The sequence below is a fragment of the Lutra lutra genome, chromosome 12 (assembly GCF_902655055.1).
Source record: "Lutra lutra chromosome 12, mLutLut1.2, whole genome shotgun sequence".
NCBI lineage: Eukaryota > Metazoa > Chordata > Mammalia > Carnivora > Mustelidae > Lutra > Lutra lutra.
The window spans coordinates 730,633-742,738 of NC_062289.1; the positions used below are offsets into that span (position 1 = coordinate 730,633).

The 12,106-nt window shown below is 52.9% G+C and overlaps 1 protein-coding gene across 7 annotated transcripts in view; it reads right to left on the reverse strand.

The window, feature by feature from the left end:
- Positions 1 to 12,106, reverse strand: part of ATP9B (ATPase phospholipid transporting 9B (putative)) — a 230,402-nt gene that overhangs the window by 40,698 nt on the left and 177,598 nt on the right. For all 7 annotated transcript variants that reach the window (XM_047696257.1, XM_047696254.1, XM_047696256.1 and 4 more), the window contains 2 exons: positions 7,137 to 7,249; positions 4,030 to 4,278 (listed from right to left, as the gene is read on the reverse strand). In XM_047696257.1, coding sequence (XP_047552213.1) covers positions 4,030 to 4,278; positions 7,137 to 7,249 — 362 coding nt within the window. The remainder of the gene's footprint in view (positions 1 to 4,029; positions 4,279 to 7,136; positions 7,250 to 12,106) is intronic.

A 12,106-nucleotide genomic window follows, 5' to 3' on the forward strand; every position in this document is an offset into this window, starting at 1 on the left:
TTCAGGAAAGTGAAAACGAAGGCCACTTGCGTGGTGAAGAATGGCGACTGTGCTAGCAGGGACCCAACAAGAACGTTCTCCTGCAGTCACGCTCTCTCGAAAGCTGAAGAGGACACGAGAGCCATAAACACGCAGGGATGATATGAGCAGGGCAAGGACGCAGAATGCACAAAACCAGGGACGCCTCCGAAATGGTAATGTTGCTTATTAACCATACGTGTTGTGAGGGGTCAAAGCTGAGGTCAAACAGAAAACATCAATTGAGCCGTTTCCCGGAATAAAGCTCCAGGGTACAATATTCTAAGCACTTTGTTCAATAAAAAATGCTTTTAAAACGGGGCTTTGGTGACTGGGAAGCATTGCCATCATCCGTCAACCTAACCGGCAAAGTTCAATAAGCTAAATAATGAACCATTTAGATGATTTTCCTTGGGCCTGAGGGATCTGCAAACATCGCATCGACAGGGCTCTTAAAAAATTATGACGAACTCTATTTTCTTCGTTTTCAGATTTAAAATACATGTTCGGGATTTTTTTAAGGTTATTTAAATGTGTTGCTACTTTTAATCATTGTCCAATCTCCACAAAGTAGAAAGAAATTTTAAACAAGGAAAAAATTCAATGATAAGACTGGCAGTTTTTATCTGAGTCCAGTAATCTTGGAATCAATGAGATCCCCCTCTATTGTGAATACCTGATTTAAGACTTAAAAAGTGTTAATGGTTATATAAATACCTAAAGATGAAAAATCCCACATATTTTCAATAAAACTTGTATTTACTTTCGACAGGTAATAAGGTAAATATGTAAATAGTATTTTTACAATTTCCAGTAAGATTTTTCTTGAGAAACATCTGTGGTCTCAGTTTCCCATCTTTAAGACTGGGAAATAGTTTTCAACGTACAGTCGTATGCAATTTTGGAGAATTTCTAGAATGTTACATCATGTGGAGAATGTGTTCAACCCCTTCTTCATGTGAAACGGAACGTGGCCCACGTCCACAGAGGGCTGTGGCCAGGGCCCACGCTGGCTCGCAAAGACGGCAGTTTAGAGATCAGCTCGCTTAGCTCTTCCTCTTAGCAGTTTCACCTACATTTCCTATTACCAGATAAAAAGATGTGCCACACACACGCTTCCAAAAGCCGCGCAGAGTTTGGGCACAACAGATGTCTCCGTATTTATAGGTCAACACGAACTCCAGTGTGCACCCGTGGTGTTAACAACGTCCCGTCTGCCAGCCAGGGGACTCCAGACCAAGCGTGCCGAGGAGAGCTGGAGAGATGGCGGGGCTGGGCCTCCGCACGTGCCCCGCGCCCTCCTCCCTCTGATCAGCCCGGTGATGATGTGACCCCGCGATGGGAGCTCACCACCACAAAGTCATCAGGCACCAGAAGCGGGGAAAGACCTTTTACTACGAGATACCACCTGGCTATGAACTCCAGGGCTCTATGTCCTGCTGGAAGGTCAAGGCCTGATATTCCCAGGAATCTGGTTTCTAAGTAATTACCGTGAGAAGCTCCCTCCTTTCTGCCCACGGCAGCCCCGTCCCAGCACCTCCCTGCAGCCTGGGCTGAGACCTGAACACCCGTGGTGGGAGGGGCCCGCACACCTGCAGGGGGAAGGGGCAGCATGGCTGAGACCTGCACACCCGTGGGGGGCAGCTGCGGGAGGACAAGAGAGACCAGGAGGGGTCCCCATGTAAGCACGCGTGGAGGGGAGGCCGGGAGCCAGCGCGACTGGTCTCAGCTTTCCACATTTAACGAAAAACTGAACTTCCATCTTCTTGGGCGTCTTTTACCAGCTCTACGCTCTTATATGAGTAATGACACGGCCTAATTTCTCTAAAGTAGACTGTTTTGGTTACAGTGAGATAATTTCCTGACTAAATGAACAACCGCCTGTGCACATCTTCAACCATAAATTTGGTTTTTAAACAACACGGGGCGCACAGAGCTTCGTCAAATGCCGTGAGTCTGTTGCTGCATTTTGGTTCCTTGTCATGACGAGGTCAGAACAAGGTAAGCGGGTCACACATGTCTGTCTCCACTGTGTGGCCTGCAGTGGGGGCACTGGGGAGGGGACCACACCCCCCCCCACTCCCCCAGCGCTCCCCCTGCTCTGCCGCAGAGTTCGCTGCACACGCTGGCAGGTGCCCCGTGGTTCTCAGCTGTGGGTGCCACTTGGTGCACTTCCAGAAGGGAGAAGCACTGGCCCCACACTAGGCCCAGCAATCGGTGCTTCTGGAACCAAGCATTAGGTACAGAAAATGGCAAATACACAAGAAAGACAAGAAAATAGAACTGTCAGTCTCCCTGCTGTGCGGACTGGATGAGGGGTGCCAGCATGTCCCCTGTGGCTCCCAGAAGACCGCAGACACAGACTGAGGGCGCCTCTGGGAACAAAACACGTCATAATTGTCCCAAGGAGCTTTCAAGGAGCCGGGAGGTCCTGAGGACAGGTGTGCCTGGCCGCAGGGAAGCAGGACACGAGCCCTGGCAAGCCACAGCCATGATACACGTCTACGCAGTCCTCCCGGCCCTGCAGCCTGAGCTATTAGTCACAGGACGCCTCTCCTAACACTGGAAACTCACAGGTTTATCTTCTGAGCTCTTACTTAGTATCACCCAGCACAACAGTGACGCTCCTGCCAGCACCCCAGACTCTGCGGCACACGTGACACCCCAGCACCTCAGCACTCCTGGCTTCATGCTGCGGTTCCCAGCAGCGGCGCAAGGCCCCAGCCCTCGGGCCTCCCTGACATGGACATCCCAGGGGAAAGTGGCACCTGGGTCCCTTGCCGTGATGTCATGAGAGCGGAGCGACCTCGCTCTTCTGAAGTAGTCCTGTTTACGAGAACCACCGGGCTCCTCCTTAATAAAACGTTACATCAGATTTTATTCCTTAAACCCAGACTGAGGGTACTTTTGGGGGTTATTATGGGATCCAATTCCACGAGGAGTTAAAGAAGTTTGTTTGCTTCCATTGCTTCCACGGCTGTCGGTCTCATTACAGAATCAGCTCAGTAACCTTGACTACGAGAGAGTGCGCAAGAAAACTGAATTTAAAATACACTGCCAGAACGGGAGCCAGACCAATTAACAATGGCTTTTATCAAAAATCAAAAAACGGGGGCGCCTGGGTGGCTCAGGCAGTTAAGGATCTGCCTTCAGCTCGGGTCGTGATCACAAGGGCCTGGAGTCGAGTCCCTGCTCAGCGGAGCGCCTGCTGCTCCCTCTCCTCCTGCCGCTCCTCCTGCTTGTGTGCTCTCTGAGAAAATAAATAAAATCTTCAAAAAAATAAAAAAAATAAATGAAAGTAAAAAAAGTAAGTCAGAAATGACTAATCTGCTACATTTAAGATTTTACTGTTTCTGTCTTCTGTAGATTTTTGAAATGATTTATATCCCAATTCCCCCTCTCTCTCTTTTTTAAAGATTTTATTTATTTAACTGACAGACAGAGATCACAAGCAGGCAGAGAGGCAGGTGGAGAGAGAGGAGGAAGCAGGCTCCCGCCAAGCAGAGAGCCAATGCGGGGCTCGACCCCAGGACCCTAAGATCATGACCTGAGCCGAAGGCAGAGGCTTTAACCCACTGAGCCACCCAACTCTCTTTTGAAATAAATATGCTGTAGCCAAATTCTGGCAAAAGCCCCAAACAAACCAACCCGTAAATTTAACACGCAAACCTCACAATTCATGTGGAGCCAAGAAGACGGGACGATGAGGGGACAACGCGGCCCAGCAGCTTCACTAAGATCTGACTCGGTCACAAATCCGTTTATGAAATCGCTCAAGCTCTGATTTTTCTCCTCTGTCTCCCAGTAACTCACTCTCGGACTTTCTGGGATATGCGGACACAGCAGGCCCAAATGCACGGATCCCAGAGAGCCGCTGAGGCCTTCCGGGCTGGAGCTCAGGCGCCATCCGAAGCGGTAACAAAGCGCCCCTCACACTCACCCTCCCAGAAGGAAACCTCGTGCCTCGGTCGGAGTTTGGTTTCTGAGATTCTCTGAAAGGCCCCGACTGACCTCGTCAGGGCTGGCGGCCTGGTAGGTGCGGTTCCCGTCGCTGAAGTCCTGGTCCGCCTCCGCGTCCTCGGCCTCGACGGGCGCGCCGGCTCGATGCTCGTACACGGGGGTCACGTTGTGGCACAGAGCGATGGCCTTCACGGCTTCGTGGACTCGGCTGCTCACGCTTTTCCTCACTTTGGGAGCGGCAGATGGGGCTTTTCTGGGTGGCGTCGCGCTGCTGGTGTGTCCGCCGGCCGGAGGCTGCGTCTGAGGAAATACGGAACGTACAGAAGGGACAACACGGCTGCCACTGGGGTTACGAGCACGTGTGATCTTTACAAGCGCGTCCGTGAGGCAGGAGACGGGCAGCTCTCCCGGAGCCGCTGCTGTCACCCGTGGCCTTGTCGTGCTGGCGCTGTCCCGCTGCCTGCACGGACGCCTCCCGGGCGTCCCCTCCCCGGACCGGCCGCTGCAGTCCTGACGGTCGCAGTGATTTCCTCTACCCCTGCTGAGCCCTCAAGGAGCCCTGCCTGTCCTCCCCGGAAGGACGCACCAGAGCCGCACACTACCCCCGCCTCTGGGCTGCACCGAAGCGGACACACCTGGAGCGTCCTGCTAAGGCAGCAACGGAGTCCCGCCGGGGCGGCCTCCGAGTCAGAGCCCAGCTCTGGGCAGAACCGTGAGCACCGCACAGAACCGTGAGCACCGCACGCCGGGGCGAGCTGGCCCCCACAGCCGGTCTCAACGTCCCACGCGCCCCGTGTCTGTCCGGCCGCCACCCCCGCGCTGCAGAGGGCCAGACACTCCTCGGCTCCCTTGCTCCCGAGCAGGCAAGGCTCTCGCTTCTGGACGGGGCATGCAGGGCTGCTGAGCCGTGACTGGCGGGGACCGGATGACAGCGCTGTCTCACAGCGGTTCTGACGGCGGACCCATCACCGCGGTCCCCAGCCAGCCTGGCCGCCCATGCTCGTCTCCCCTTACGGCGGCGCCGCAGAGGGCTTTAGTCAGGGTTACTGGCGGCTGTGTGACTTAATTCCACACACATGCCATTCCAGAGACACCCTCCGTCCCCAAATGCCTCCAGTGTGGACATATCACCAGATTTAGGAGATTTGTGTTACACTGCAGAGGACCTGGTAGACGATTATCATCTTAATAAAAAGACAGAATCCCAGGAGTGAAATCAATCTTCCAAAAAGTATTATCTAACCAGCCAAGCAACAAGTAGTTAAGAAAAAAGATTTTTAAAATCCTCCTCCATGGAAACAAGTATCAACTATTTGCTGTTTTTATACAGTGACTCATCCTTTCTGCTTTTAATTTTTCTAGTAAAATAGCTTATTGGGAACTATTAAAATATTCATGGATAATGTAAATTTATTTCTTTAAAAACAGATTTTACCTGGTACTGTTTCAACCTTGACCTAGATTACCAGGAGAAGGAAAGTCTTATTCCTTCTCCTTTTTAGATTTTCCTTCTGTTGACAAATGTTCTAGATTACAGAGTACCCTGTACTGAACTGAGTGACATCCAACTTAAGAAAGGGCTTGTTTTTTTTTCTTAATTTTTATTTTATTTTATTTTTTTAAAGATTTTGTTTATTTATTTGACAGACAGAGATCACAAGCAGGCAGAGAGGCAGGCAGAGAGAGAGGAGGAAGCAGGCTCCCTGCCGAGCAGAGAGCCCGACGCGGGGCTCGATCCCAGGACCCTGGGATCATGACCTGAGCCAAAGGCAGAGGCTTAACCCAGTGAGCCACCCAGGCGCCCCAAGAAAGGGCTTGGTTTTAAGTGTATGTGTGCACGTACGCGTGCCTGTGTACGTGATCATCACATACGATGAACATGTATCCATTAGATATTTTTCGTTTGACAGCGTCTTGGAAAGTAAAGTATACGCCGTTCTGAGGAACATCCCCGAAGAGAAGGTCCGCACAAGCTTGAACGCGAGGCAGACTACACTGAATCTGGTCAGAGCAGATACTGCTCAGGGCATGTGTGGCTCAGCCCCGGCTGTGAAAGTCAAGTCAGAAGGACGACGTGAATAACAGGGCCTCTGTGGGCACCGCCGCCAGACGGCCCATGGGAGCCTCGGGCAGCCGTGGTCCAGGCACAGCAAGCCCCTGTCCCCGGGGGAAGGCAAGCTGTGTGTCTGTGCCTGAGCTACACTAGCCTGTTACGACTGCGGTGACCAAACCCCATAAGAGGCCAGCAGAGAGGCAGAGAAGCAGCCTAGGAAAGTGGAACCTGGCCTGGGATTCAAACCACAGCCTTGTCGCGCGAGCATCTCAGAGGCCCTGGGGTTGTGAGGTTTGGTTACGTAATCGGTGAATTCACATGAGTGCAACGCAGACACTCCCTGGGAACAGGCTACGGGACCCGCGTGGCCTCAGATGAACTCTGCCGAGTGGCCTGCACCTGACGGCCCCACGTACGTCACCGGGGCACACATGGCCCTTGGGCCCCAGGTCAGGACTGTCCCAGGCCACAGATGCACTTGCAGAGCACAAGGCCTACAAAGCCTCCAGCAAACACTGTGGCTACGAGGCCGTGTCTCTCCTGCACCTCAGAGAGCGGCCGACGTACTTGCAGATCAAACACTGGACGTCGGAGTTTCACTTCATGATGATAAAGGAGAAGCAGAAGGGCTACGGGGTCATGAGGGCCGCTGTGCACAGACAGCTGCTGAGGCAGAATGACAGGGACACTACAGCTCATGACACTGTGTGTCTACTTCCATTTATCGAAGAGGCAAAAAAATATGAGAAAGTCTTACTAATTATGAAGAAACACAGAGGGACTGGTAAGAAACACCTGTGATGCAGTATTCTACTTAACAGCCTTAAAATACTTCCTATACCGAGTGATTTTTTTCCCACTATTTCACTAAGAAATTATTTAATATGAATAAATGGTTAAGGTCATTATACTTTTTCTATCATTTTACAGAACAGAAACGCTTACTTAAGATTGGTCCAAAAACTGTCTCCTGATTTATAAATGAGAACTGAGTGTTTTAGGACAAAGACGTTGGCCGATTTCCAGATCAGCAGATGCGACAGGCTCAGGCCGGCTCGCCGAGCCTGGCACTCCTGCAGGCGGTCCCTGGCGCCAACGGGCTCACCTGTGAGTATGGGTTCCTGAGGTGGGTCTGGATCTCGTCCATCGTGTCTGCTCCGTAGGACACGGTCCCCAAGTGCAGCCGCTTAAACACCATCTCGTTCTGGGTGAGGGTTCCTGCGACAAAGACCAGGCCACAGAGGAAGGTAAGGTCATCTGCGGGACCAGGACCCCTGGCCTGTAACGGACATTCACGGGCCGATGCTCTCAGACCTGAGTGCCCCTCGGGAGTGGGAACGCTCTGCTCTGTAGTTCCAGCCGCTAGCAATGTCCTTCCCTATGGAGGACACGCGTCCCGCCCAGATCCCTCCAGAAAAGTGTGGAGGGGTCTGGCTTCCTGAGGGAAGGGTGGCTCTGCCTCTCAGTTCAGACGCGCTGTTTGCTGCGAATATCACTTGTGCCTGTTCTGAGACGGGCGTGAAACTGGGAAACAGAGTCACTGTCTTTGTCATTACAGTCTAGGACACTGCCTGAGAAAGACATCAATCAGTCCCAAATTAGTGTGCCTACCAGTTTTTTAAAAAACCAATTTTGAAAAATTACTTTCATTGGACAGAAATGGAAGCATTGAACCCTTAGCCTCCGTGTGCATCACGTGGAGCCACGGGAAGGTCAGTGAGCAGGGAGGGCACTTCCTTGTGCCCTGGGCTCCCACCGGGGAGCTGCCTGGTGGGGGGCTCCCTCCTGGGGACGGCCAGGCCGTGCGGGCCAGGCACACAGGCGCGCGAGCACAGGAAGGCCTCCACTCCTGGCGTGTGAGGAAGGCGGTACGGGGAGGAGCACACACAGGTCAACGTTATGAGGGGTCCTGGTCAGCCAAACAGTGAAGTAGCACCGTGAAAGGCAGGAGAAGCTAACATTTTCAAAACTGGTGAATTATCATTAAAAGTGACACACAGACTCACCATGTCACACACCTTCATGATCCTGAAAGCCCTGAACACTGTGACGTGTGTCACTTGACGTAACACCATAGGAGGAATTCTGTTTACCGCGTCCAAGAGGAGTAAAGCCACCTGCGGCCGCATGAACAGCTGCGTGTCTGCAGGTCGGGGTGCGAATGAAACGTGTGTGCGGGTGGTGACCCTGGGCTCTGCCGAGCTTCCTTCACAGCGTGCAGAAAGGCCACCCGGACTGACCCAGCCCCAACGTGGGCACGAGCTAGCATATCCGCAGCCCGTCGGAAGCTGGCCGTCCACCCGGCCACAAGACAGCCGTAAATATCAACGAGCTTGTTTTCTTCGGTGCACACGGCGAGGAGACCTTGTGCGAAGCATCGTCACGTCTACGGTGACTCCACACACGGTAGTGTCCAGAACACAATAGCACATCGGCCTCGGAGCCCCGCCACGACGCCGAGGCTACTCTGACGGAAAGGAAACCCGTCTTTCATGAAGCTGTTCCGGAGACTCGAACCTTCTTACGAGAACGGACACGGTACGTACACCCGGGTCTCCTGAATCTCAGAGGGCAGCTCTTCTCAGGGATGCTTCTCAGTTTTATAAATTTTGTTTTTTGCAGAATTCTATTTAGCCCTTTTAGTACCTCAATTAAATGGCACCTAAGTTTCCTGAAATCAAAATTACGTTAAGAAGTACAATTTAAAAGGGTTTTCTGGTTATGTCATCCTCGTGAAGTAAAGCAGAATTAATTAAAATACTAGGTCATATTAAAGAATGTAATTAAAAATAATTCAACCGGGGCGCCTGGGTGGCTCAGTGGGTTAAGCCTCTGCCTTCAGCTCAGGTCATGATCCCAGAGTCCTGGGATCGAGCCCCACATCGGGCTCTCTGCTCAGCGGGGAGCCTGCTTCCCTCTCTCTCTGCCTGCCACTCTGCCTGCTTGTGATCTCTGTCTGTCAAATAATAAATAAAATCTTAAAAACAAAATAATTCAACCTCCAAATGAAGTAAGAAAGATCTAGAAATTATTTACATCAAAGATTTGAAATGAACATGGTAGTTCTGTTATCGTCAAAAGATACTGTACGTCAATTCCTGTTAGAACAAGCCCCAAGCTCACCTGTTAAGTGTGCCCAAATGAACAGTTCTGAAAAATCATTTAACACATTATTATGATAAAAAAAATTTTACTTCTCAGATTCACATAATTAAAGAACTTCCTGTACACACTTTTCCCTCTGACGCACACCAAACCTGCGGTTTCTATTTTACGGTGGGGTGTGGTAATGGACAGTTTATAAATATGACTGCGACAGATAATGATACTACTTTCAACCTCCTTAGTACCAACAATTCTACACGTGTGTCAAAAATAAGAATGGGACACCTGCACAGTTCCTACCAAGAAAAGGGCCCCCACCCCACTCGCCAGCCACACTGCGGGACGGTGTGCCCAGCTCACTCCGGGAGAGCACCCGCCGCATCACAGTGCGGCTGCCGTGCCTGGATGGACGCCTCGCGCATTTCTCTTCTGGGAAACCGAGTGCGACTGACGTGCACTGTCCGTTTCGGGTGCACGCAGCAGCGGTCGGCTATTGGTAGGTTACGGCGTGCTCCCCGGGACAAGCGCCTGCCTGTGCCGCCCACACGTCACTGCAGTATGACCGGCCACACTCCCCACCCTGGGCTTTGCACCCCAGGACTGCCTCCCTTTATAACCGGAGGTTCGCAGCTCTGCGTCCCCTTCCGTCTCGCCTCCCCCGGCCCTCCCCCCGGCAAGTACCCGCTCGTTCTCTGCGTCCGTGTCTCCGGTGTTTGGTGGTCATTTAGATTCCACAACTTGTTCTCGGACTCATTTCACCGAGCATTGTGCCCTCCAGGTCCTTCCTTGTCACAAACGGCAAGATTCCGTCTCAATGGCCGAGTGGTGCGTGCCTATCAGCTCTCCTGCACGCACTCCTCTCCGGACGCTGGCTGGCGCCGCTTCCACATCTTGGCTACTGTAGACAAGGCTGCTGGGAATGCAGCGGTGGTGCGTACCTTTGTGACCGAGTGTTCGTTTTCTTTGGATAACACCCAGAAGTGCAAGTGCTGGGTCACAGGGCAACCCCACTTCTAGCGTCTTGAGGACCCTCCGCGCTGCTCCCCACAGCGGTTGCACCCGTCTGCGCTCCCACCTGCGGTGCACGCGGCTGCCCCTTTCTCTGCGCCCTCGCCAACACCTGCCGCTCCCGTGCTGGTGAACGAGCCACTGGGGCCAGTGTGAGGAGACGTGCCACCGTAGTTCGATTTGCGTTTTGCGTTGATCGCGATCAACGATGCGTTTGTAGATGATCTAACAGGTCTTGTTTAGAAAAATGTCTTCAGATCCTCCACCAATTTTTAAATTGGGAGCATTTTAATTGTTCGGTACTAAGTTGTCTAAGTTCTTCCCATGTTTTTGGATGTTAACCCCTCACAGGACGGATGGTTTGAAACATCTTCTTCCGTTCGATAGGCTGCTTCTTCATTTTGTTGGTGGGTTCCCCTGCTGCGCAGAGGCTTTTTGGTCTGATGAAATCCCATCTGTTTGCTTCAGCTTTTCAGCCCCTCCCAGGGGAGACAGATCGAAATAGATGTTGCTAAGGCCAATGTCAAAGACTTTTCGTCTTGAACTACTGCAGTTTCTGTCTTCAGTTCCCTGTCCATCGTGTGTGGTGTGAGACAAAGGTCCATTCATTCCTCTGCACGCAGCTGTCCAGTGCTCCCAGCTCCAAGGGCTGAGGAGACGGTCTACTCTTGACCCCGACCTACGTTAGCTGCCCATGTGTGTGCAGGGTTTTCTCCTGGGCTCTGGATTCTGTCCCACTGGTCTGTGGGTCTGCTGTGCCGGGGCCATAGGGTTCTCTGGCTTCGCAGACCTTCTAGGGTCCAAGGCCTCACCATTCCCAGAGCTTGTAGCACCCAGCTCTGCCCAGTCTCCCTCCGGGAGTGCTGTTCTACCCCATGGACACACAGGCTCAGCCTCCCCGTCTGCCCCGCGGCCCGCACGCCTCTGACCAGCAGCACCTGCCCCTGCAGGACTGCCACCCGACTGCCTGACGGCGCGGCCGCCTCCTGCCGTGAAACACCGAGCAAGGCTGGCAGGGACGTCCACAGGTGCGCAGGTGGGTGACGGGGGCTGCCCCACACGCCGCCCCCCATCATCCTCCCTACCCCTTCTTCACTTCCTGTCCCCCACCAACCTTCAGATGTCCCCAAGCCAGCCGCACGTGTGACATGGGCTTTCCTGCTGCTCTGTGGACCCTGGGGACTTCACGGCTCGTCCTGACTTGTAAGCCTTGAGAATGGCTTTTGACCTTCTGACTAGAGCCACCTTCCCATAATAAGGAGCCTTCATTCTCCTCCCTCCCTCCAACACCGTCAGCAACTCCCGCCATCGACACGAAACGTCAAGTCCACAGGATGGGAAGGATGTCTCTTCACCATCCTTGCCGGGCGCCTTCCTGCCACATCAGCTCGCGCGGCAACTGAGGCCATGTGGCTTGAGCCACACTGTCAATTCTCACATTCCCAGGCTTTCTGATAAACTTGGAATTCAGTCACGCAGTTGACAAAAAGCTCCTTCGGAAGCATCACTACGTGTTGGGTTTTTGAGGCCGACGGGCCTGGCGCAAGGCCTGTCACGCGCACTGAGGAACCTCATGCCGCATGTGTCTGTGAACGTGCGTGCGACCATGCGGCTGGTGCAGGTGCTGCAGAGAAAACACGCGATCGTGCACCAAGCGCTGGAGACACAGAGAGGAGCAAGAATCCCTTTCCTCAGGAGCCGCTTACTCTGCTGTGGGACTGCCAGCTGGTGCCGCCGCTCCGGAGAACAGCGTGGGGCGCCCTGAAGAAACTAGGAACGGAGCTTCCCTATGACCCTGCCATTGCACTACTGGGTATTTACCCCAAAGATACAGATGTTGTGAAGAGAAGGGCCATCTGTACCCCAATGTTCACAGCAGCAATGGCCACGGTCACCAAACTGTGGAAAGAACCAAGATGCCCTTCAACGGACGAATGGATAAGGAAGATGTGGTCCATATAC